Below are 27553 nucleotides of genomic sequence, written 5' to 3' on the forward strand. Positions count from 1 at the left end.
TTCTAAAGAAGAATCAAATTGATCTAAAAACATCTTCATGAAGCGTGAAGTTTCCTGTCCTGCTGCAGGACTTGTAAAAAAAATATAAGGACAATATTCATTATAACTATTAGAATTACAATCAAATAATTCAACGTGAGCACTCCTTATAAATCAGTTTATGCAGCTACGGTCCATAAAATTCAATGCATCCAGCACCATCAAGCAGATTCCCACTCGCCGTCTTCTAGTGCAAATGTTTAATCAGAATATCAAACATACTAAATATAACTGAAAAATTACAGGTAATATGTTCTTCCTTTGGCAGTCAGTAGTACATTGTTCTGCTATGCTTGACCATGGAAGAATATTGCTTCAGGTTCTGTTGCATTCGTCATTAAAAGGATCTTCATGGTCATATGAAGAAGAACAGTCATATGCAGACTTCTTTCTGAGTGTGAGGGTATCTTTGTTGTGCCCTGCAGTTTATAGGTATACTCTGCGGAGGTCACTTGGAGACGTTATAGTGTTACACTGTGGACACAACTTTTTAGCACCCTGGAAATGAGAGAAGGGAGAGTATTAATAATCATATTAAAACACTCAAAGCACCAAAACCGCTACAAAATACAACAGACTGTAATGGTTATGGTGCTAGAAGTGACCTGACACCATCCAATGGTAAAAATTCAAATTATTATAGTACAATTAGGATGCAGCAGACATGGTGAGGGCACCCAGTGGGACAACGGTAATTTGTCAAACAGTTACATGAAAGCACCAGGGCACTCCTGGTACCATAACCACATCACTGGACTGTGCTGGTTATGGGACTTAGACTGTTCCATTAAGGTTGTTCATTGCACCATGAGCAGAAAGAGGCTCTTGTGTTGAAATTGGGTAAGTAGGTTGTTGCTATTATGGATTGACTATAGAGTTAGAACAGTTAGAAACAAATTGTTCTGTGAAAACATCAAAAATATTTATGCAACAAGTAATCTTAAATTCTTCCAGCAAATAATTGTTATAGATGAACTGAAAGCATCCCCAACTATTTTGACCTAATATTTGGTGGATGTGGGGTAAGACAAAAGATCCCAGGTGCTGGAGAAACATGGGCTGAGGTTGCCTAATTTTCCATGGGTTTTGTGTTGTAGGCTTTGTAGTTGAGGTCCCATAAACCATAATAATTACCAGAGCACGAAGCCAGCAGCCCTCACAGTGAATATGCCAACACTGGATGGAGGTTACAGGGACACTGTATGAATCCTTCAAGGAGAAAAAGAAAAAACGCATTATCAATAGTTAGTGATGTGCGCGATAAACACTACAAGCGACTGTTTCTTCTTTGTCTGGTAACGTATGCTCTGACATTTCTTTGTAGCACATTTCAGCGAGATGGTATTATACTGGTTTTCCATGTATTAATTTTCCTCCCTCTTATTACATGCACATGTTTTCCAACGCTTGTTACGGGACGCCCGATCTACCAACCAACTGGAAGTATTTATAGCGAAAATCTCCAGTGGGTTATCACATGACCCCATGCACAAGTCTACTTTTAACTAGTTACTTGTATTTCATTTTGATTTGTTTTCCGGCATACCTTGGTGTATATTTACTATTTCAAGACTAATTTCTTTTATTTTCTTTCTTTGTGAACTCTGCAGTATATTTGTGGAATCAGTGCTAGTTAGTTTATTCATTATTGCTAGTTTTTATTACTATATTTTTAATAAAAGATTTCCTTTTTATTAACCTTAGTTTGCATTAAGTTCCTTATAATCCCTATTAACAGTAAATATCCCAGTCTTGAAAACAGTTAAACATGTAATCTTGAAAATCTCAAGGTGCATCAAAGCTTTGTTTAAATTACTCTCTGATCCTCACAATTAAGTTCTTTGGGTGCCCTGAGGTCTTGGTATTTAACCATAAGGAGTAAAACCATTTCTGTGCTCTCAATGGCACTGGTCCTCTTCGACCCCCTACCTTCTCCTCCTGCCCTAACTTTAATGCTTTAAAAATGTAAAGTGGACCTTTGACTATTCCAGAGCTGGATCATGGTCATAGAAGTGGTTCATAGAACAGTTCTCATCAGATGCAGTAGGTGTGAGTACTCACAAGACAGATGTGGCAAGTGTGAGCGTTCCGTAACTTTTCTGTCAGATCGTGGATTTTTTGCCTCATTGTGTCTAAGCTCAAATCCCTAAAAGTAAAAGAAAGAAATAAAAGTTCATTGTAAAGCAATTTTTAAATGTCAGCATGTCAAGCCTGCAAACCCACTGCTTACTGATAGGTCCAGAAAAAGCATTTAGTTGTTGTCCATCCACATTTAATCCAGAATTTGTCTAGAAAAATCATAATTATAAACTAAAGCTGATTTGCACCATACGGTCATAGATCGCTGCATGGATCATTACTGCCTTGCATTATGCATTTAAACAGAATTTAAATTTAAGAAATATCATGTCCTCTTTAATTTAAGAAACATGTAGTTATAGGTTAGTGAAGAGCTTGACCAAGTCCTGGTTACCCAGTGGATTGTCCATCCTTTCTTTTTTTTAAGAAAAATGTCTTTGGGTCTATTAATTAATTAGGCTGCATGGTGCACTTTTATACAACTCTTATACAATACCAAGCACCCAAATTTGGGTAGAAAATCTAGCCTTAATGGCACACTTCTAAATATCCTAGTAAATGTAGTACTTGTAGAAGTCTCTAAATAGCTACAGATAATAGACTTTAATCATGGAAGATGATTGTAGGCTTTTTTCAAGAATAGTCTGGTATACTACTTTAATTTTGTTTGGCTTCAATTTTTGACACTTCTATAAATGTCATATGTAGCCTGCAGAGCACTCAAACTAAGACTACTCCCTGCTTAAGGACCAGCTTAAGGACCAGTGATCCTAGCCAGTACTATACTTAGCAACTTCAAGCTAAGTCTATTTATCGTCTGTAGCTGTCAGAATTGACCTACCATGATTAAAGTCTATTATCTGTAGCTATTTAGAGACTTCTACAAGTACTACATTTACTAGGATATTTAGAGGTGTGCCATTAAGGCTAGATTTTCTACCCAAATTCGGGTGTTTGACCACTAATTTGGTTATGTTTGCTATATGACTCCTTATGTTTAAATTATTTGGAAGATCCCATTTTTTCCAATTCCAGTACTTACTTTGGACACCTGGGTATTTTATCCAGATGATCTAAGTAATCTTTTCTTTCTATTTCTAAATCAGGGTTAAACCCCAGGACATTTCTGGATTGTCCGTATAGGTGTTTTTCTACCTGTGGAGAGGGGTTCCATCAGTTGGCCCCACCGACAAGGGTAGAAATTACTTTTCTGACTTATACAATACCAATATGAGGATAATTTCTAAGGTACGGGGTTTCCTATCTAGATATATCTATCATGGACAAATCACCATGGGCATTCTGACAAATATGAGTGCCTACCTATTTCTTCCTGTTAACCTACAGACTACAAAATAACTTTGAAAGGACTACTTAGAATGTATGATTTTACAAACTTTACAAGCTGCATTCCATGACACGTAATAATATATCCTTTCTACACTTAATCTAAAATAGATGTGTTCTCTCTCTGATCCTTGTAAAAAAAAAAGCACTTCAACATGACATGAACATTACTAAATGGACTAAATAGACTAAATGGACTACATTCATGTGTACACCATAGATATAAACACAATACAAGCAGCCCCTCTGTCCTACTCGGCCCACCAGCAGGATGAGGGCATGACAAGGCAGAGGCTTGTTCATATCATTTGTATAAACCACCTTGATGGGTTAATGGCTTCGTTGTCTGATTCATCATTGGGACTGTGGATGCTGCTTCCAGGGGATGTTTGACAATCTATGGGAGAGGAATAGGACAAAAAGAAAAAAAATTGTACACGTTAGCAGAGATTTACAGAGAACAAGGACAGTCTATCGAAAAGTCTGTTATTAAGCCTGTGATTCTTTTTTAAATTATCTACTAGGCTGTTGTTGTTGTTACTAGATGGGCAGACGTAAACGGCAAATAGCAACTGTTAATATATCATACACGTTTATTTATAAAGGTCTTACAAAGAATTATACATTGAGATTGACCTTGTTTCCAATTATTCGGTCATTTAAATACATAATGGGCTCTGCCTCATTGTCCCAAGTTTGTTCTCTGGAGTTGTTACTTGGAGACAACATAGATCGGTCCAAAATAATCACTGATAAGCTAAAAATGTGGTTGCAGACTGCCATAACCCCTTTTCAGTAGAGCATGCCTTTTTACTCTCCACCATTGACTGACATTACCTCATGGGCATGCTCCTACTAGTCTGTACCATCCCTGTGCCACTTGCATACATCCAAATGTTGGAAGACACAGTATGTAAGGCAGCCAGCCAATGAATAAATATTATCACTGGTAAAGACTGCTGGCCTGCTAAGGGGAAAGGGATGTTCACCTCAGATGACAGTCAGACACGAGGTGCTTTTTCTGCAAGACTGTGCTGTAACCTCTCATTACTTGGATAGCATGGCAGGATCAGATAATACTTCCTGTGCAACGATATTTCCAGATGTGTGTTATTGACAATCTGGCATGTTGTAAAGTAGAGGACATAATACAAAGAGGAGGGGATATGTCTCATGCAGGACTGCAGACTGCAAGATAAGAAGACCATGCTGTACATGCAGGTATGCAATCTGATCATAACTGGCCATGCTGTCCTAATAATGTATACAAGAATGATATTTAAAGACATAAAAATGGGTAACTGACTTTGGTGGGAGGTGTGGATATTTTAGGAATATTCAGTAAATGTGTGTATGGGGTGTAGCACAGGCAGGGTAAATTGTGACATTCATAGGATAAAGGTATAGTGAATGTTAAATACATTTTTGGGGCTGGAATTTTGCAAAGTAAGAGGCGATTTTTGCATTGGAATGAAAAATTAGTAAACAAGGCTTGCTCTTTGTATGTATGATAGGTATCGTAGTATTGCTAAGTTTTATATTTTCAAAAGATAGACACTGCAAAGATTTGAACTCAGGATCTCTTACTAGATCTGGTTACTAGACAGGACCAACTTAGCCACAGAGCTTCATGTGTTGCTGTTAAACACCTTTTAACAGTCACAGTTAGGCCATGTTCAATGTTCATTTAACAATCCTTTATACCCAACCCTTTTTCACATTTCAATCTGTCTTCTGACGTAACACCTCACCTACTTCACGTGACAGCGGTTTTCCAGGGCTTCGTACCTCATCCTCTTCCGAAATTTCGGCATCTACAGGAACTATCTTTATTGGCTGTGAAATAGAAATGGTGTCATATAAGAACCACAACAGACAAAAGAGATCAATAAAGAATTATCATCTGTATATATTGACATTAATAGACAATAATATTATAATATAATATTAATATAATAATATGGCTATCCACTAAGAAATGACTCACCTCCTCCATATTTGCTCTGCCCTTCTTACATTTCCCAGCACGTGCTGTTCAGACAGAGAAACAAAGTTAATAGATGTTGACTACATGAATCTAACATTTTTCATATTTCACAGGAAGGTATAGTTGGCTAATCTCTGACCAACGTCTTCGGTTTCCTGACCAGTGTTGAGATTTACTGCTCATAAGTGCATCTAACTTCCATGCTCCAATATTTATATATCCCATCCTCATAGCAAGATGTCATGGGCAGATGGAAGAGGAAAGAGAATGAGTGGTCCAAGAAAAGCTGATTTTAGATGTCTTACCTCCAAGACGTTCCTCTCGATTCAGTTTAATTTGCTGGAAAAGCTGAAATATAAAGAAAACTGAATCCATTACTTATTAAGCAAATACATGTAATAGGAGCACATGAAATTCTGATAATGGACTATAAGGGAAGTAAAAGGAAATGTTCTAGATGTCTCCATCACCTAATCAAAACAAGATAACATCAAGTGGATCCAGGGCACAACATGTATTAACTATAAATGGTGAAAAACACAACTTTTTTGTAGTCTTGAAATATCTTCAGGCACTAAACAGAAAAAAATAATTCTCAAAACTATTGAAATGTCTTTCAGTTATCATATATGTTTAAGAGGCAAGAGTTACATAGTTATATAAGGTGGAAAAAAAAAAACTTGCGTCCATCAAGATCAACTTTTCTCGCGTCTTTTTTGGCTGCTGATCCAAAAGAAGGCAAAAAAACTGTTTAAAGTAATTTCCAGTTCTTCAACAAACGAGGAAAAAAATCCTTCTCATCCCCAGAAAAGCAATACATTTCCTTGGATCAGGAAGCTGCTACCCCACATATTAAAATTGATTCCTAAATATTAGGATTTTGCACATATTCATTCAGTTATTGTTACTGAACATCTATATAGACTCTGATAAAACCACTTCTTCAGGCAGATAATTCCACATCCTTATGGTTCTTACTGTAAAGAACCCTTTCTAAATGTGTAACCTCGTATCCTATGTATAGTCATGTCTATGAATAGATTTCCAGACAATGGTTTGTATTGGACACACAAATATTTAATATAATGCTATTATAACTCCTCTGAAGTGGTGTTTTCCTAAACTAAGAAGAATTACATTTAAGAGGAATGTGGAAAAATACAACAATATAATGCATTTACATTATCTAAAAAAGCAAGTATATTTTAACATCTCAACAGTTTTGAACCCTTTAGTTAACTAATCTGAGTGATACGTAAGCTTGCTTTAAAATGTGTTATCATGTGTTTGTATAGTGGCAAAAAAATCTGCACCAACCAATTCATTAAGTAAAGTAAATAACAGGAATTAACTCGACTGGAAAATTGTACAGTGGTTTCTGAGAGCCTGTCCGGAAAGCTTACACAAGACGGATAAGATGCAAAGTAGATGTAAAGACAAATAAGTGCTAAGTGGAGTGACTTTTTTGAAGGAACATATTAGATGGGCAGATAAGAGTTGATGATCAGTTAGTTGAGAAGGGCAGACAGATATAGAATAGGGCAGGAAGATTCTTGAAAATTATTATTCTTAGCTGATGAGGATAGTGGAAGATGAAGATGGGACTACATGGTAATAAAGGCAGAGATGAAGGAGTCTTCTGGATGAACTTTGTAAGTCGTTGTAAATAATTTATATTGGATGCCAACCAAGATCTATCTAAAGTGGAGACATCAAATTATGTCATTAGTGGACTCTTTAATTTTACTCCATTGTGATTTGCTGCAATCCCACCCAACTCACCTGATGTCTGTCTAGTTTCTGTACATCCTCAGAAGTTATCAGTGATGAAGACTCACTAGGGGAACTCCTTCCTTGTGCTGGCGACTAGTCAACAATTAAAAGGCCATATGAAGAAAGTTACGACTACCATATTTTATAAACTCTACAATTATACAAATATGCGATATATTCACCCAAATCCTATTAATTATTTATCCATACAAAACTGGTTTATTGCACTAACTCTTTACAAGTCTAATAATAAAAAGCCATGACATGTTTTTAACCATAGGGATTCATTAGCGAAAGCCTCGTGTTTTGTTTTAGTTACTAACCAGTGAGTTCTACATGTCAATCACGTCTTTGTGAAGTAATTTCACCATATGTATCTCTGTAGATGGCCAACATGCGCCATATGTTTCACCCCAACTCTAAGACTTTTCCTATAACATGAATCATAGTAGACAAAGTGTCAGCTAAACATCTCACCATTGTTTTTTTTTATTAGAATGTCTCTACCATGAGCTATAAAACAAACTGATGCAACCAATTGTGATAATTTACTTTAGAGCATCTATTGTCTGCAGCAAATGTTACTTTTACCTGGGATATATGCTGTGTTGACTCCTGCAATGTGTCTGGCTCACTAAAAGAGATTAAATAGAAAATTATGAAATTATTTTTCAAACATATAATAAAATAATACAATAATCTAATGATGCAATTGAATTTGATATCATCAGCTTTTACTCCCCTCTTTCTCCAGAATTCACAGTAAAAGCAGACTGTTTGCTAAATGATTAATACGGTCTAAAATATATGTTGTCAGCTGTTCCCAATGAGGAACTGTATCATTGCCCAGTGATTTTAATTTTTGAACTGATCAAGTTTGCTTTTCTGGTGGTATTGTAAATAAAAGAACTAAGATGTCTCAAATGGGTAATGTGGCTGCTCAGAATCTATCCACCGAATTTCAATGATCAGCATAACTGGTAGTGTACGAGTCTTCACACATGAAGACAAACTCCTAAGACAATACTAAATGATGGAATAAAGCTTTATTCCAACTAATAAGGGTCAAATCTCTACTTAACTTGTTATTACTTTAAGGTTTAATATTATGTTTCTAATAATTTATTTATTTATTTATAAAATATTTTACCAGGATGGATACATTGAGATTTCTCTCATTTTCAAGTATGTCCTGGGTCTTTGTCCACAAAGCATTGCATTGTTACAATAGGATCCAATATTACAAAAATTCAATATACAAACTATATATATATATACACACATATATACATTTAACATATAACAGGTAATAAATATATTCAACCATGACAGGTGCATTCTGTGCTGAGGTATATTGCCATAGATCTCTTAAAAGATTTTATTTTGAATGAAGATTTGACCGTGTCCCTGAGGTTATTCCATAATTGCGGTGCTCTGTAGGAAAATGAGGATCGAGCCACTTTATTATTGTATTGCGGTATTCTAAATATTGTGCTAGTACTGGATATCATCATATGATATTTCTTTCTCATTGAAGTTAAACTGTCTATATAATTAGTGAGATGACTTTGGACATTCTAAAATTATATGAGAGACTATACTTTTGTTTGAAAAGTACAAACAAAAGTACGTAAAGATCAATGCATGTTTTAAGATTGCATCAAGGGCATTATGAAATAATAGCAGTGCGAAAAATCCCTTCGCTCATTATCATCCCAATCCATGAGTGAAACCAAACCTTTTACTCCTCTCGAAAAATGAGTCACTGTTGACCTTATAATCAATATAAAACAGAAAGTGTATGAGGAAGAGCTATCGTGTTTATTCCCAGATTACAGTGTTTTAGAGGGCTCAATCAGAGCATTGATAATGCCATGTTCCCAGTGTACCATACACCAATAATACTTTACAGAGTACTACAGATGCACATGGTATCCAGTAGATTTGAGAGCATTGGTACCCACTTAGGGCTCGTTATGGCTGTCATGCCCTAGGCTGTTATTCAAAGAAATCAATGACACCTTAAGCAGAAAATTGACAAAGAAATACACATAAGAGTGGGGATGAAGTTTACTTGCAAAGGAAATCATGTAGACAAGAGGAAAAGATCACTGAATTGACCAGATGGGCAGAGTAATATAGAAGGAAAGCCAGATACGGCGACTAGTGAAAACTGGAAAAGATGACCTGGTTGGGATCTTGGGACAATAATCTGAATTTCAAAGTCTTGGATACTAGAAGCAGAATGAAATGAATATCAGTACATAAAAAACGTCATTATGGTGCAATGTAAGATATACATAAGGAATCCAAAATTAAGAACAAACTTGTGTACAGCAAAAAAATATTTATTTCAACCAAACCACTTCCTCCAAAAATATTTTTTTATTTTTCAGATGCCTGATCTTAAGCCGTATGACAGTTTCATTAACAAAGAAAAAAAGATTTAAGAAAATGAATCAGATGAACCAAAAAAACAAGAATATGGACAAATCAATGTGCTGCAAAATATATAAAAAAGCAAGACTATGGACAAATCAATGTGCTGCAAAATATATATTGTGTATATATTTTGTAGTACATTTTCCTGCAATTTGGCTCCCAGATCGAATGAGAAAAAGTAGTCAATAGATGGAAAAGAGGAGGAGCGGCAGTGTTAGTAATTGCTTTGTTGGTCACGTGGGAGACCTTGCTTAGTGGTGTCAACACTCAGAAATGGATGAATTTTGGAAATATTGCATAGATGGTTCCAGCAAGATGAAGACATAAAATGGATGTGGGGGATAAAGGACAAATAGAAGTCAAGTGTAACTCTGAGTCAGCAGACTTTGTGTTTATGGGAACATAGTAATGTCGTCGACAGTGATGGAAAAGTCAGAAATCGGAATAGTGATAGAGGGAGGAATTAGAAGGAGCTCGGTCTTGGAGATATTGATCTTAAGGTGGCAGGAGGCCAATTAGAAAGTAATGACAGTTAATCAGTCACTGATGCGAGAAAAGACAGAGGGTGAGACCTGTGTTCCATAACTGTTGATAAGTTTACCTAGAAAAGAATTATAAATGGAGAAAGTAGAGGACCCAAGACAGAACCTTGATGTACTCCAACTGACATAGACATTTCAAAAGAGGAATCACCAGCAAGTGACACAGAAAAGGACCTGTTATAGAGATAAGAGAAGATCAAAGAGAGGGCAGTTTCACAGAGACCAAGAACTGAGAGTATGTAGGAGGAAGGTTGGCCAACTGTGTTGAAGGCAGCTGAGGTCGTCAGATAAGTACAGCATAGTGGCCATTACTACTGTCCAAAAGGTAGATTGCAAAAATTCAAGCAGGGAGCCTAAGAACAGGAAGTGGGTTAGGCGGTTGTAGACTTTTTTTTCCAGGAGTTTTGATGTTAGTGGAAGCAGAGATGTGAGACCGTAGTTTACAGGAAAATCGTCTTTTTTTTTTTTCTTTGTGCACTGGGCAGAATTCTGAATCACAAATGAAAACTAACATTCTCATCCATTGCACAATCCATTTCGTTCGTGATTCAGCCAAATTTTTACGTATTATGCTATTCATGAATTCATACAATTGCCCAATCGGTCGAAAACATTGCATTCCCTCTACTAGCTAGTCTCTAAATACAAATGTGTTCTAGTGATGATATCAATGAAAACCTAGACCACTAATGGCCTTTGAAGGCTAGTTTCAGAAGTACTACTTAACCAAACAATTGCCAAATGCCTGTGGAGATAACAGAAAAAAACATGTTCTTCTGGCCTACAATGCAGAATTTGAAGGTTGTCACATAAGGAAATCTCATCTAGTTTATTCCAGCTTATTTTTTTAAATAGCTAACTATTTCTGTTATGATCATTCTTTTTCAAGGTGTGAAATGACGCGTTTAACTAAGCTTTCCATAAGTACTTCCTTTTCAAAGAACGATTGCCAACGAGAGATTGTGAGGTGATATAATTATTATTCTAGAGAACATTTCAATTTCCTGAATGGGCAAGGAATAAACATATCACTACTTGTCAGCAATCTTTGTAAAATATAGATGATCCAGCTTTCTTTTTTTTTTTTGTAAATTCAGAATTTGCATGAATGTTACTTATTTTGTTAAACAAAGTTTTTTTTAAAACCAATCATAAAAACAGTTGATATACAGTTATGTGTATTTTCTTCTGTACAGATGTGACAGACTGTGTAATATTACCTGATGTGCAGGTGAGTGAAACTGTATGCTTTGTCTGTTGTATATATGAGTCAGACTTTGTGTATTGCCTATTATACAGGGAACTGTCACTTGTTTGGAATTTACACTATTGAATAAAACACTGAAAAATCACCAATACAGCAACTATCTTAACATTTTTTTTTGTGAATTCAAGTTTTATTATAATTTTTCATTGAACGTATCAACGTTTCGAGTTGCAGTAAAGAGTTAGGACTTGCAGATCCATGGCATTCAAATGTACTTCCAGTATGCTAGCCATGCAGGGCTTCGATAGGCAAGTCAAGCATTTAAGGAAAACAATCTATACTATATAGCATAGACACCATAAAGGTTACAAACCAGCATTCAGTGCAGAACAAGAAAATGCTACGTATGTTTAAGTATCATGGATAGTATCATGGTGTATCCTTTGGAGTCTTATATTAGTGTACTGTTAGCGGGATCGCTGTAACTGAAGGTAGTGGTGTGGCTCCCAGTTTCAGCCTCCCTACCAGAAGCGCACCCACAGACACTATAGTTCACCAGCTAGCCTCTGTCACTGGCCGACCAGTCGGTTCGTGTGTGGGCCCTCGTTCCTACCTCCCTTTCCCGCCCTCTGTATGTGGTGGGTCTGGATGGAGGAGTGTCGGTCACCAGCTTGAGTGGACCAGTGACCCGAGTGGGTCAAGCCTGAGTATCGTCCTCCCCATTCCCTGTGTCCTCCCCCTGTCGGCTATATGTCAGCATGCTTTGGAAATCAGGGCGGTATACTTCTACTAGCCAATGTTTCCAGATATCCAAGTACGTTTGCGAGTAGCTCTGTGCTGTGAACGTCAAGTCTTCAAGTCAACGTAGCTCCTCCATTCTCTCAAACCAGGTCGTTAGCAGAGGGTGTGTGTCTGTCTTCCAATATAGGGGCAAGATATGTTTTGCTGTGTTCAGTATCCGTATAGTTAGGGATTTCTTATATTTGGCTGTCGGGGTAGTAGGTGGAGATATGCAGTAGGTTTGAAGGGGGGTGGGTTATCAGAGAGCTTTTGTAGCACCCTTCTGATCGTTTGCCAGTAGGGGACCACTTTTAGGCATTCCCACCATATGTGCAGGAATGTGTCCAGCACGAGATAATTTTCTGTAAGATTGCTTCGTTATGTACCATAGGGTCAAAACTTTGTATGCCGTCTCTTGAGTTTTACTTGCCAGTGCACAGTGGTGCATAAGGTTGCATATTTTGACCCATTGTTGTTCTGTAGTGTATTGTCAGTCTGTCAGGACAAGGACTCTTGCCCGGTTTCGACGTCTTGATTGCCAACGCCAGTTCCTCCATAGTCAGTGGAGCTTCCAGAGCCTTGGTCGCCGCGGCCGAGATTTTCATGTGAAGATTATCGGCTAGATATGTTCGTATGGTCTCGGTGGTCTGGGAGGTATCTGCAGTTGAATCCTTTGAGTACAGTTATTTTAAGTAGTCGAGTGCTACTTTGGCGATGTGTGTCGGCATTCTCTGTTGCTGGCCCTTGGTATCACGTAGGACAGTAATGTACGTTTTGTTCCGTTTCTTATTTATGATTGTAGCAAGAAGTTTGCCGCATTTATCACTGTTTCCGTAAAAGAATGCCTTGGTGTGCTGGAGAGAGCGCTGGAGACGATGTCGGAGGAGAGAGGGTTGTTGTCCCCTCACGTCAGCTAGTTCTTGATACGTGTCCAGAGTGTGGGTAGTTTTATGTCGGGTTTCTAAGTCCTGGATTTTGTTCGTGAGGTCTCTGATCACAGTCTGCCTGCTTTTTTTCAGTGTGGTGCCCTTTGCTAAGAAGAATCCCCGTATTGTGTATTTATGGGCCTCCCATCAGCGTAGTGTGTGCGTCTTTAACCAAGGTTGTGTCTGAGAAGAGAGTTTCGTTAAGGTGCCAGTGGGTGGTTCGGGGTCGAAGGAGAGAGGAGGTCACAGTCTTTGTCTATGATGCATGGTCCGTCCATGTCATGGGACCTATGTTTACCTGGCTGACCTGGGAGAGGTAACAGTTTGGTACGAAAAAAGTAATCCAGGTGGGAGTATCTAGAGTGGGTAATGGAGTCAATGAGTAGTCAATGAGGCGGTGGGTATGAAGGGTGTGTCTGATTGTCAGGAGGATCTGCTCCGGTATCGCTGATGTGCCAGTTGAGGTGTCTGCCCGTGGGTCTAGGACACTGTTAAAGTCAACCCCTAGGATCAGGAATCTGTCAGTAAAGGACATTGGTTTCTTAAGTGTGGATTTAATTTTTTTTCACTGTTTGGTGTTCGGTGCGCAGATGTTAGCTAGGATGATGTTCTGTCCCAGTAGTGAACCCTTAACAAATATATAGTGGCCATTACCATCTGTTTTGGTCTCTGTCTGTAAGAATGGGATCGATTTGTGTATTAGTATAGTGGTTCCCCTCAATTTGCATGCATGTTTTTTCCCATAGTAGCCTTGTATAAAGATATGGTTGGTTAATTTTGGTGCGCTGTCTTCCCGAAAGTGAGTTTCCTGTTTATAATCTATATGGGCCTTTTGAGCTTTTACATATTTTAGAGAAAGCAAGTGTCTCAGGGGTCTTAAGCCATTGGGCGTTAATCGAGAGGAGCTTGAGTTCCACTGGGGAAAAGGGGCTTGGTCCCAGGTTCATTCTGCCTATGCTCGCGGGCGTTATCGGTCGGGTCTGGTGTCCTTGGTTGTTTCAGGTCACTAGTCCACCTGTTTGGAGTGGGGCTGAATGCAGTGAACTAGCATGGGTGGGGCTGCCTCTGATATCAGGGATGGAAAATAAACTAAAGGAGGTGTCATGGTAATTCTCATGTTTCGTCTACCTCGGTATGTCAGAATAAGTTAACAGAGGGTGAAATCCCAAACCTTGGGTCAACTAAAGGAACTCTGTATGTGCCCTATCCCAGTGTCCTGACCCTGGAGACCAGCGTGCTTGTCTGAGTGCGCATGTGTGGTAACTAAAGAAGTGCACCTGTAAGTGACATGTGTAAGTGTGTGCCGTACAGCATCACTCATGGCTCATAGTATCACTGCAACCGTGCGACATTAGCAATAGTCTAAGAGTTCTTGCAAGAACATAACGTTGACAGGTCAATCAGACAGTCCAGTGACTTTGGTGTAGGTGGAAATGCAGCAGCAGTCCGCGTGGGGCGTGCCCGGCAACATAACGTGTAGCGGGCCCAGTACAGGTAGGTTGGCATGTGCAGTTGTCACCATGGTCAAGGTAAAGTCCAGCTGTGGATCAAGGGGGTTCCCCGCTCGATTTTCGTGGCAGCATGCGGTTGCCGCCTAGATGTTTCCTCAGTGTCGTAGCCATCGCCGTCTTCGCTGCCCCCACCAGATGTGTAGTCGTGTGGTCTGCTACAGTCCCATCTGTCGGCTAAAGAATGATGCCCACAGAATGCTGAGTTGCATGTCTCCTTCATCCTGCCAGGAGCCGTCGACCTCCACATATGGAGGATGAAAAGGGGGAGGGGAGAGGAGGTTTAGAGGGGGCAGGGGGAGGAGAGGGAAAAGGGGAAGGAGAGGAAGGGGGAGGGGGAGAGGTGGTGGAAGAGGGGATAGGGGGGAAGAAGGAAGGGGAGAGGAAGGGGGAGGGGGAGAGGTGGTGGAAGAGGGGATAGGGGGGAAGAAGGAAGGGGAGAGGAAAGGGGGAGGAGCAGGGGGGAGGGGAGAGGAGGGGATATCTTAACATTTTTTTGTGAGATGCTCTGTTTCTTTTCTTAATGAATATTAAAGATTTAGCAAATGAAAGCATAATCCTGTTCAGACTAGGCAAAGCCAGGGCATGCATTACAAACAAAGAGAAAGAGAACCATCGTAGTCTTCTCTTTAGGCTTTCTCCATGCTCACTGCCAGGTACAGTGGAGATAGCTTTTAGTTTAGGGAGATAAGATGGAGGTAAGCGATTCTACATTTCATTTTATATTTCACCCCTCACTAATACATATTTGTTAAATTTATGGATATGTAAAGAATTCACAGCATAAGGTTACTTCCCTGATGTCCTGGGAAATGACAGTTCCCCTAAACGTTTGTGTCTGTATTGACTGCTGTACAAATGAGTCAGACTAAGTATTGCCTGCTGTACAGATAAATCAGATTAAGTATTGCCCACTGTACAGATGAGTCAATCTAAGTATTGTCTGTACAGAACAGTCTCAGAAAAGTGAAAGTGTTTGTAAATGTTAGGTAAATGTTAGGTTAGTTTGACTGGATATTTTACCTGTCCAACAGGTGTGATAGAAGCTCAATCTCTTCTTGCAAGTGGTGTGACAGCTCTTCTTTCTGAAGGTTTTTGTGGCACAGAGGGCACAAAAGGGGCAAAGTAAACAAAGCTTTTTTATCTGCAAATTAAAAAAAAAAGATGAGAAGAAGATTTGACGTTAGTTTGATACTGAAAAGACACTTTTAGTGCTGGGAATCCTAAGAGAAATAAAAGATGCGCTTGTGATACACTACATGTGATCCACTGCATTATATTTATATTAGCAATGGGTTAAACTGGCACCAGCCTGTATTTTCATTATAGATGTATTTATTGATGGTATTGAAACTGTTAGTGCCATGGTAGTCGGACATCTCCTGGAATTCTGTTAGTTTATTTGTACGAGTCCACATGGAATGGGTACAATCCTAATCTATAATTATATTAAAAATATAGATTCATTTAGTTCCAAACTAAAATCCATCCGAATTTTGGCCGATCAGGTGCTCATATTCAGAGCCAAACTGTAGTCAAATTACTCATGACATGATTGAGCCTTTTAAATCGTGGGTGTGAATTTCAAACGTGATAATTAATGAGGGAAAAAGATGATTGATGGCTAGGGGAAAGTCACTAAATGTTGTTTTTATTCATGGATCAAGTGAGAAGTAAAAATAAAATCTATATTTATACATTCACATTTCATCTATTTTATAAATATATAAACATGGATTTTTTTTTTTTTTTTTTACTGCTTCTACTCTTTTTTCCTCTATTGGTTACTTTTTATCACTTTGCTCTGTGAGCTAAATGATGGGAAAAGGTTTCTATGAGTGCCCTGCAAAATATATACATAATATATGATTAGGTACATTATTTGCAGTAAACTCATAGAAACTAGTTATCTCACAGTGCACAAGTCTAATTATTATATATGGCCATGGGTATGCCAAGCATATGCTGGTCAATTGAGCTCAGCCACGCAGAGTTTGTGCGCTGTACAGTACTGATTAAGGTAGCTCATGTTGGAGTTTGTCATTCATTACATCACTTCCTATATCGCATGTTGTACACTACTCCAATTATTAGTGCTGCTGGTGGATGAGGCTTCCCCCGTGGCAGAGGTATGCAAATAAAGGAAACCTCTATCCTTTGGCAGGATAGAGGAAGAGTATGAGGTACTAGATTTAAAAGAGAAAGAAGAGGAGAGATGGCTACTAGCTATGAATGGTGAGAGAAGGGGGAATGGGCTACACGACGCTTCTCACCATCCGACATCCAAAAGAAGGGTACTGCATAGCAGCATCCACTCTCATTATAATCATAATCCCTTCTACTTCCCTTTCCCTTTTCTGCTTATAGAAGGTGTAGACAAGTGGTCTGGTTGGGGTATGGGAGGTGCTAGGAATATCACATATCATAATAATACCCCTATCTTGCAGTCCAGGTGATTTGGTGTGTGTTCAGAGAGAAGCTTTGTCAATTTCCAATTCCAACAATTCATATTTTAATTTCTAACTGACAGGTGTATGCAACCTTCGGCACTTAAGATGTTGTGGACTACATCTGCCACAATGCTGGCAAAGCCTCGAGGGAGATGTAGTCCACAACATATGGTGAGGAGATAGGAGGTAGACAACCTGGGTATTAGATTAGCACCACAATTCAGTTAAAAAGTCACAGAAGTCAGAAGAGATAGGGAGAGAAGGTGCAGCTCCGATATATCTACATATTCTCTGCCATTTGCAGAGAGACTTAAAAATGGTTCTAGTTGTTGATTTGGTGGAATTCAGGTTTTTTTTGTTTCTTCATTTTGGCTCAAAGTATAATGTCTCTCAGCCGAATTAAACAAACTGAATAGCCCTGAGTTGTGACAGCTGCAAATGTAGACTTTTGTGAATAACCCTCTGGGAGGAAGAGGTAGAACTTAACAAGTAGGAGTCAAGAGTCTGGCATTCCTAGTGTTTCCTGCATGGACTGACACAGGTTTTGCTAGAATTGCTAATTTTCTGCCTTGCTGGAACCCATTCATGGAGCAGATCTTAGTTGTCCCTGCTCACCCACCCATCAGCTATTAGTGGCTAGAGCAATTAGCGTATCCTGGGGAGGCTCTGACCTTTTAAACAGGGAACTGTGACCCTGAATAATAGCACCACATTGTACAATAAACATCTGTGTGGGAGATAGATCTTCCTATAAATCTCTTCCTCTGTCTGTGGTCACATAAAAAAAACACGTTAAAGATGCAGGTCCACATGATGACCTTTTAGGTGATTGATTCAGATTGGAAGCAGATATTAACATAGAGATTGGCATGAGGTGAATATCTATCTATCTATCTATCTATCTGTTATTATTATTATTTTTATTATTATTATTATTGGTATTTATATAGCGCCAACTAATTCCGCAGAGCTTTACAATATTATGAAAAGGGGGGAAATTTACAATAAATTAGACAATTACACAGTGACACAGGAACAATTGGTAGATGGGCCCTGATAAAAACGAGCTTAAAGTCTCTCTCTCTCTCTTTCTTTCTATCCCTCTCTCTCTATATCTATCTATATCTCTATCTATCTCTATCTCTTTATCTACATCTCTCTCTCTCTCTCTCTCTCTCTATCTATCTATCTCAAATTCCACACCTATGACCATCACTCCCATTAAGCTATGGAGGCTGAGATTCCTGAAATCCATCGGAGTTTTAGACAAACAACTAATTTGAGTATCATCTATCCGTCTATTAAAATTATTTGCAAAAATATAAAATATAATTTCTCTACATCCATTTTCTTCATTCCATCCATACATTCATCCATCCATCGTGTAAGCACTAATTTATTTCTTTAATGGTAAATTTGTGAATTACGGTATATATGGGGCTAATTTCCTTTTTCCTTTTTGGCTTAATACCCCGGCTAAATATTGCGCCCTGAGTGCTGTTTAGGAGGGATCATTTTTGAGGGAACTCAAAGAAGCCATTGTGATGAATACATGGATTTCCTTTTGCAAGCTATGTAACACATGGGAGCATTATTCATGTACCACTCAACATTGTCCATCCTCTCTCTACTTATTGTATCGGTGTATCTCCATGTCATGCTGTCTAAATATCTGTATGTATGTCTCTTCACATAGCTCAATGATCCCCTAACTTACCCTGCAGACGTGTATTCATTTATTTACGAAACAGTGACTTTGGGAAAAAATAACTGACTTTAATTAATTTTCTTAGTTGTTTATTTATTTAAAACTTAATTCAACATTTTTTTTTTTTTTTTTAGGATTCCACAACCCTCTATCTATGGAATAAATCCCCTACAGATGGGAATTTACCAGCAGGGGAGGCCAGCTTTGTGGTTATCAAACAATTAGGGAGGGGGCAGGGAAGGTATCGGTTTCCATACACCCCGTGTAATTGCTGTGCCTGTGTTTAGTGTTTATTGCATTTGTAATGGACTTGACATTGTGTGGGTGTTTTACCTGCTTCCTGTTTCAATGTCGAATAGCTTCATTTGAAGCGCATTATTTGCTTAGTGATATCATACTGTGAGCTAGTGTATTCTGAATACACTACAGGGAATGACATCAGGAAGTATGCTTATTCTTTGGTACTTAAAGGGTAACAAAAAAGTACTGGGAAATTTGTGTCATTGTATTGTTGGTCAGAAAATACATAAAGGGAATCAACACAGTAAAGGAGGAGACTATATTTAAAAGAAGAAAAACTACCACAACAAGAGGACATAGTCTTAAATTAGAGGGACAAAGGTTTAAAAATAATATCAGGAAGTATTACTTTACTGAGAGGGTAGTGGATGCATGGAATAGCCTTCCAGCTGAAGTGGTAGAGGTTAACACAGTAAAGGAGTTTAAGCATGCGTGGGATAGGCATAAGGCTATCCTAACTATAAGATAAGGCCAGGGACTAATGAAAGTATTTAGAAAACTGGGCAGACTAGATGGGCCGAATGGTTCTTATCTGCCGTCACATTCTATGTTTCTAAAACAACATGCAAAAATGAACAAGACTTTGTGGGTTGAAAGTAGATGGGGCCGACCAAAACAGACCAAATATGAACCAGAAATGAGGAAAATCCTAATCAGGCAAAATTATGGCTCTAGAGGTTATGGATTTAAAAAAAAATCTGGATCCAGAATAACAAAATATTAAAAAAGTGTAACAATTAAAAAATATGTTACTGCCAAAACCACTCTTTCTAACTGCTATGTGTTGTTTGAATGACATTGTAATAGAGTTGCATTGAGAAAACTGTGGCATCAAATCTGAACTTCTGTTTTATAGGGCTCGCTAAGATTAGGGTTTAGGGCCGAGATTTAGTATTATTGGATGAGGTTTTCAAACAATTTAATGTTTTTGGATAAACTTTTAAAAATTATTATTTTTTTAAATGTATTAAAATATAAAAGAATATATCAAATTAAAAAATATATATATATATATAAATATATCAAAACAGAAAAATCTATAAAAAAAAATTGTATATTAAATCATTTTCAAAGTTTCTCAAAAAATATTAAAAAAATCTTAACCAACAATATTTAATTGAGGCCTAGGTTAATGGTTAATTAGTGTTAGAGTTTGTATTATCATACTGACATTTAGTAGTTTTCTTTTTAATATGTACACCACACCAGTACGCAGTGAAAAAAAAGCCACGAGTGAGCTCAACTGCACTGTAAGGGATTAAGGAAATTCGACTGTGTTGGGTTAGGGATTGTGGGATTAGAGCTAGAAATTGGGTGAGAGACTTTAAGGCTTTAAGACTTTATTTCCCTTGAAAATGTGAAACATCTTTGAGGCCCTAATCCTGCACCGATCTGCCAGCACTGTAAATAGAATGTTTAAGACCGTCTTGATATTGTTCATGACCTGCGCATACAGCATAAAGTGTGCTTTGCTTTAAAAAAACAAAAACAAACTATAAAACATTGATATTTATCCTTCGACGCTCCTGGTACTCACTGAGTGAAAAACACTACATATCCTTCACAATATGCCATTGCTTATGTCAGGGGTAGCAAAAGTTAGCTCCAGCAGTAGAACTACAGCCCCTTAAACTGACAAAGCATCATGGGAATTTTTACCACAACAGTTTAGGACTTTATTTAATTCTTATTGTCATATGGCTATATGACTGGTTGACCGGGCAATCTTACGCAATAAGATATCTGAGAAGCCTAAGTCCATAGCTGATCAAGCTACCATGAGTCCTCTAGTCTTGTTCCAATTAAGCTGCAGGTGTGCGTAATTTCCCCCCTAACAATGCATCCTGCAGGTGGTCAGCCCTGCCCCTCCCACCCATCCAATCTCCATGAGAATGGGGGCTTCTGTCCATCAGCTAACAGAGAAGTGTTTGCAACTGGTGGCTTGGGGAAAGCTGGAATGTGCAAATGGGATAGATCCCTATGCACCTCCCCCACTATTTCTTACTCCAAATCTAGTGGTTCCCCATCTCCCATGTGTGCTCTATTGTCTTCCATTTCATATCGATATCTTCTAATCTGTCTTCGTTGTTTGTTATTCCGTCTCTTGGGATCCAGAGAGCAGCATCTGCCTAACTAGTGAATCCTTCCTCCAGATACAGAACTATTGACCCTGCTCTCTCTCTGTTATAACCAAAGCTGTGGTTCTGAATGCATTGAACATATTAACATTAAATACAAATGGTAATCTGCTATTTATTAAGCATGCAAGCACTCTTGGAATTGATTAGACAGGAGCACACAAACAAACACACACAGAAAGAAAGAAAAATCCATTGTGATTCATTTCTTGTTGGCCTTTGATAGGCAACCAACGGTTTTTGAGATATTCTGTTAAGTTCAACATGAAAGTATGATATGGTTTTGGGGCAGTTTCTACAAAAGGAAATCTTTCACCTAAATCTGATACAAGAGTTAAATGTCTTTAACTATATTTTTAAAGTGGGCCCACCATCAAGGTGTGGATAGTAAAGGTGGCATTTGGTGGGTGTTTAAATGTAATATATGTAATGTCTTAGTATAATCAACAGCAAAGATATATAAAAGTTTGCACCTTATCTATCATGACTGAATATGCCTCTGAGCGATCACTTGACTGCTCCCATAATGCCAAGTGCAATATCCCAAAATGCTTTGTACACACCTTAGTGGCTGCCATAATTGTCGAGGGGCACAGGTGCGTTACTGTAAGATGTTATTAAAACAAAGCTTTCGCCAAGATTTTGTCTAATGACATTGTGGTTAAACACAGTCTAACTACAGTGCAGTGTAACATCCTGTTTGCAAACAATACAAGTCTGAGGTTGCAAGTCTTATCTCCTCCGCCCTTCATATACAAACAATAGTTAACTCTGTTAACACTAAATTAGCTTTAGTTTATTGAGCACATTGAATCTTATTGTTATCTGGGACTCAAATAACTGACCCACAGGGTAAAACTGGCCACTTTGCCTGTTGCACTTAAGCATTAAACGTTTAACTCTTTCATTATCACTACAGTGAACAATTAACTGCTATTATCTGCTACTTAGCAGAAATGTTCACTTTGGAGAAAGACAAAGGTGGCTTCAATATCAGGTTATGCGCATAACTAATCCTAAGGCTGCCTGTCATCCCCCTGATTATTTGTCCCATGTCAGTCTAAATGCCTATTGATTTAACCAATCAGCAATCTACAGCTGCCAAAATGCTAGTGATTAAAACCTTATTCATTAGTCCGTCACAATTCCCCAAACCGAACACATATAGCAAGTCATCTAACTCAAATACTAAGTATTTGTCAAGAAGACTCAAAGCGCTATAATGCACATTCACAGATTTTCCCAACTCCATGGGACTAAATTTGGAGTGGTTCCATTTGTGTTTCTTTGGGGTATGTCTCTACAGAGAAACCCCAGCAACTATGTTTTTACAGGGCTCTTATATTTAGGAAAAGAGTGTAATAAAGATATACAGCTAAGCTTTGGAAAATCACAAACAATAATATAAGAAAACTAAAATCTCAGATGTAAAAACGTGTAAGGTTTACAATATCACCTTTTTTGTGGGAGCTTGATCTGGGTTTTGGGGATTTCCGATGAGTTGTTGGAGGGATCCCCGAACCTCCAGGAACATGAGAAATGTCCATCCCTGCTTCCATTGATAGATAACGTATTTGGAGGGGATCTGACTCCCCTTTCATTCTCTTGGGGTTCAAAAATCCAGACTGAAGTCTCTCTACTCCCTCTGACAGGCGGAAGGCACCAAAAGGGTGCAGTGCACTGTACCCTAAAACGCCAACATTTCCCCTGTCCAGGTGGTGATGTCCATATTGTGGGGGGAGAGAAAGAAGCTGAGGGGGGCAACTAGAATTCATGTGTTCCTGAGAAGGGTACAAGAGAGGGTAGGCTGGGCTCAGGTAGGTGATCTGAGGGGGCTTTTCCATAGACATTGGTACTGTATAATGGGGTGGCTGCTGTGTAACCCCTAGAGGACCATCTGAAGATGTCACCATAACCAAAAGAGCTGGAGATGTCAAGCTGTTGATCAGACCTGGATTGTTATCCATTTTCAAATGAGCAGTTCTGAAAAATTAGAAATAAAAGGTAACTCAATAGCACGCAAAGCAGGACACAACATCTCTAGTCTAATGAAAGTTCCAGATGATTTTGATAGGAATTTACTAGTGAGAAAAAAAAGCCAAATTAATTTAGCACCTGATACTAAATAAATAATAAAATAATAATAAATAATAATACTGAATTCTCACAATCTACTGGACTGTTTTTTTTGTTTTTTTTTTTGAAAATTCTACTGAAATCCCAATTACGATTTAAGTAATTAGATATTGATTCTGACAAATTCATGCAAATTATCCATTGTGTAGATTCTGTAAAAAGAATACGTTTTTCTAGGGTTTAACCCAGACACTAACGTTAAAGTGAACAAGTGGCGCTTCTCTTTGTTTTTTTGGGTTTTTTTTTTTTAAAGAATTACAATATTTAAGATATTCAAGTCTGTCAAATTTCTAGCCTTACAACTGCATAACCAACTGAAATAGCTCTGAACTTGTCAAGACCTTAATTTGATATTAAATTCACAAAATGTATAGAATTCTTCACTCCCTAAATCTATTCACACTCACTAGGTACGAGTGTGATATAGTGTGATATTCTTTCATACCATTGTATGGGTTTTTATAGAGTTGACAAAGTGTACTAAGTACTGTTGAAGAGTAGTACTGATATAATACATGGAAATATATAATGTGGAAATGTTGTCTGAATGTTTTCAAACCAGGCTTCAAACATCATATATGGCATTAGCAATATCCCCATTGGGGCAGATCTAGGTAAAATGGTTATTCACTAAAGTGAGAATTGCCAGATAATGAAAGCAAATTTCTAATTGAAGACCAAAAAAGAATTGCTGAACTAGAAAAATTCTCCAACTATGCTTCCATTTCAGCTAATTTGGTTTTAAATGGCCTTACTAGCTGAAAATTAATTCTTCGTAATTCTCAGTTTATTGCATAACGATGTAACTCTTGGGGGACATTGAGTTTAAGAAGAAAAGGGAGTCTGTCCATTGAAAAGCAAGTTGACAACCAAACTTTAGAATGTAGGTCAAACTCGCCAAGTTGGGACAAAAATTTCCAACTGAATCGAAATATTGAATCGGCCTAAATATTGAAGTCGGTTGTCAACTCAGAGTTGACTTCTGTTACTAGAGTAAAGTTTAATTGTATTGCCCCTATTGATGTCCATGAGGAAATTGCTTTCAATAATCAGAGGGAAACATATCTCTATTAATTAAATCCAGCATCCACTGTCTATTACATAATACCCTCAATTGCCTCTTTACATGACACATTCTTGAAAATTATCTCTGAGTGTACCGAGGCATTGTTCATTAAAACAAATAAATAAAAAAAAACAAAAAAAAAAAAACACATGTACATTTTTTCCCACACATTAGGAAATATAAAAATTTCCCAAAAAGTTAATGTAAAGTAATACGGATAGAATTATAATTTAAACTCCCAGCACCCATTTATTACTTCTCACTTTTATCAGATACGTTCTCTAACACTGGGATAGAATGGGAATATACATACAATGAAATTAAACACTTACTGCCTCAAAAGCCCTTAAACGATTCACTTAGCAGTGAGTAGGCAGCCATTATAAACCATGTTTAATCTACATCCATACAAAATGTGTACGTGATAACTATTGCTAACTATTGTTTAAAAAACAAAAAAACTTTGTCAAATCAACTATAGCAACCGTGAATAAAATATAAATACATGGACATAAAAAGGTTGTTCTAGTGCCCTGTTATGTTTCCACAAGTCATGACCATATTTATCTATCTATTAATCCCTGGAGTTTAAAACAGTCACCATGGCAACCAACATAAGTCACTTGATTCATTAGAATTGGTCCAGTTTTGCACTAATTAATGCGGCCTGAAGTAAATATTAACCACGTTTTTCCAAATAATCTGCACATTATTCACTTAGAAATAAATTGTGGGGAATTGAAACCCAGGTTGCAAAATGCCTGAGAAAAATAGCCACGGTTTGACCACAGCTGAGCTGCAGATATTTTTGAAAAGCAACAATTTTGACTTCATTTTATGGAATTCGATCTTCGGGTCTTCGGGTATTTTTTTTTCAATAAGCAGTAAACGGTGCTGCTTTGAAAAACTACGAACTAAATTTAGCCCCAAGGTTAGTCATACTGAAAAAGTAGCCGAGTTAAACAACTTTTGATAGTTCTGCTATTTTGGCCTGAATTTTGCCATTTAGGAGATGCCCTTCCTGTAAGAGGGAAACATACAATGACACAGAATAGGTTGGGGAACCACTCCAGCTGCTATAGACTGCAACTACCAGCATTCTCAGCCAGCTTAGCGCTTAAAGTTGTATGGCATTTGTATCAGTCACTGTATCTTGGTGATGGTGCTGGGAGTTGTAGTCCACTCTAGCTGGAGACCCCGAAAGGTGAAGTCGATACTCACAGTCCAAGTGATTCTGCTTCTTATTGTCCTCTTGCCCTTTTTCTTTATCCCACTATGTCCGTCGTCTCGCCTCTTATCCTGTTATTATTTCGTTTAATATTCTTATAGTTATAGCTTTCTGCCTGCTCTCTGACACCTCTTCACTTGCCTATTTCATTCTTTCTTTCTTGGCCTCTACTCCGTCTTCCTTTGTTGCTTGTGTTCTCTCTGTCTTTTCCTCTCTGTCTTCTCACACTTTGACTGACTGTCTCATGCTCTCTCCTCTCTCTGATTCTTGCTGTCTCTTCCTGTCTGCCTTTCTCTCTGCTCACACTTTGACTTTCCGTTTTACTCTGTCTCTCTTTCTCTCAGTCTGTCTCTTGTGTCCTTCTCTCTGCCTGTCTCTTGCTCTGGTTCTGTCTTGACTCCTGTCCTCCCTTCTGTTCCCAGGACATTAAGATCCCATCAGTATTGCCCTCCCTGTCCCTCCTCAGCCTTTTCTCTATACATTAGCATTTCTATGGCACCTGCTTCCTGCCCCAGTGAAGCTTTTCAACTGGGAGAGGGGTCACTGACAAATCATGAGCTTTAATTCATCGCTCAATTGACAAAGAGTTTAACAGCTTCTCATTGATGACCACCACAGAGAGACCACACTGAGTGCAAAACTGAAAGAACCAACTACACAGAGTGCTGGCTAAAAGTTCTACTCAAAATACAAAGTGCACATCATCACCCTAACAAGCGTTTCTACAAATTTTTATGATTCTTCAGGATTTGCATTTGCTAATAAAAATCACTAAAATAAGTTCTAAGGTAACAATTTAGTTTGACTTTACTTTTTTCCCCCCAGAAATTAGACATATTAGAGCCTGTACAGATAACAGTCGGAAAAAATAATAATAATAAAAAAAATACCAAAACAAACCTTCTGATGTAAGATCACAACAGTTTATCAATGTAATGTATTGATATATACACTGATTCTTTTAATTGTTGATTATATGAGTTCTATTCATTTGTGTGACAAATTAGATTAAAAAAATATATAATATTACTACAAAATTCTCATCTGAAATGTTCTAAAAAATAAAATCACACAAAAACGTTTTTATTCATGGTCATTATTGAGAGTATTCACATATTATGCAGAATAGATAATCCGGGAAAATAAAACTATAGCTCGGCTATTTTGTTAGTTTTATTACATTAGCCAACGTTTTGTAATTTCTCCATAATTTCTCATTAAGAATTCATCAGACTACCAAAGTTTGAAGCTGGCAGTGTGGTAAAAATGTTTATTTAATGTGTTACTGTTTTGTTACCTAAACACAAATTTCTTTCTTTTTGACGTTCTTTATTTTTGCAGTGCACAGATTATTATTATTATTATTATTATTATTATTATTATTATCGCCATTTATATAGCGCCAACAGATTCCGTAGCGCTTTACAATATTATAAGAGGGGGGATTTACCTATAAATAGGACAATTACAAGAAAACTTACAGGAACGATAGGTTAAAGAGAACCCTGCTCAAACGAGCTTACATTCTATAGGAGGTGGGGTGTAAAACACAATAGGACAGGAAATAATGACAGATGATAATAGAGACATAACATTAAGAATATATATGGTGATAAAGATTATCAGCATATTTCAAGAATGCTGCACTTATTTTTTTTTTTTTATATAATAATGGTATAAAAATTATAGTCCTAGATTAAATTTTCAATACGAATGGTCATTCACTATTCTTTGTATTCATGCATCCCTGACAAACCTTTTGCGTAATTTAAGATGAAATCTGCAAACGTTTGTTTTTTTGGCTTAAATATTGCTATTCTGTTAGTTCACCACAAACCACAGCATATCAAAGTTATTCATTGAACCAGGAATTGGGGAGGATTTACGAGGAATTTGC

General features: G+C 37.8%; 1 protein-coding gene across 1 annotated transcript; it reads right to left on the reverse strand.

The window, feature by feature from the left end:
- Positions 1–398: 398 nt before the first annotated feature.
- On the reverse strand, positions 399–25715 carry LOC134601487 (E3 ubiquitin-protein ligase Rnf220-like). Its single transcript, XM_063445987.1, has 12 exons — positions 25650–25715; positions 22683–23209; positions 15654–15774; positions 7817–7859; positions 7235–7318; positions 5758–5800; positions 5453–5496; positions 5217–5301; positions 3787–3862; positions 2101–2185; positions 1174–1248; positions 399–537 (listed from the first exon to the last, which is right to left on the reverse strand). The coding sequence occupies exons 2-12, from the start codon at positions 23191–23193 to the stop codon at positions 466–468; spliced, it is 1239 nt and encodes a 412-aa protein (XP_063302057.1). The 5' UTR covers positions 23194–23209; positions 25650–25715; the 3' UTR covers positions 399–465.
- Positions 25716–27553: the final 1838 nt, after the last annotated feature.

Source organism: Pelobates fuscus, chromosome 3 (assembly GCF_036172605.1).
Source record: "Pelobates fuscus isolate aPelFus1 chromosome 3, aPelFus1.pri, whole genome shotgun sequence".
Classification (NCBI taxonomy): domain Eukaryota; kingdom Metazoa; phylum Chordata; class Amphibia; order Anura; family Pelobatidae; genus Pelobates; species Pelobates fuscus.

Bases quoted from the DNA above. Each gene is read 5' to 3' on its own strand.
- LOC134601487 (XM_063445987.1), bottom strand. From the start codon at position 23,193: ATGGATAACAATCCAGGTCTGATCAACAGCTTGACATCTCCAGCTCTT. The intron at 15,775-22,682 runs GTGATATTGTAA...TTTAATTTGCAG, and splicing joins ATCAAGCTCCCACAAAAAAG to ATAAAAAAGCTTTGTTTACT. The intron at 7,860-15,653 runs GTAAAATATCCA...AATCTCTTTTAG, and splicing joins CTATCACACCTGTTGGACAG to TGAGCCAGACACATTGCAGG.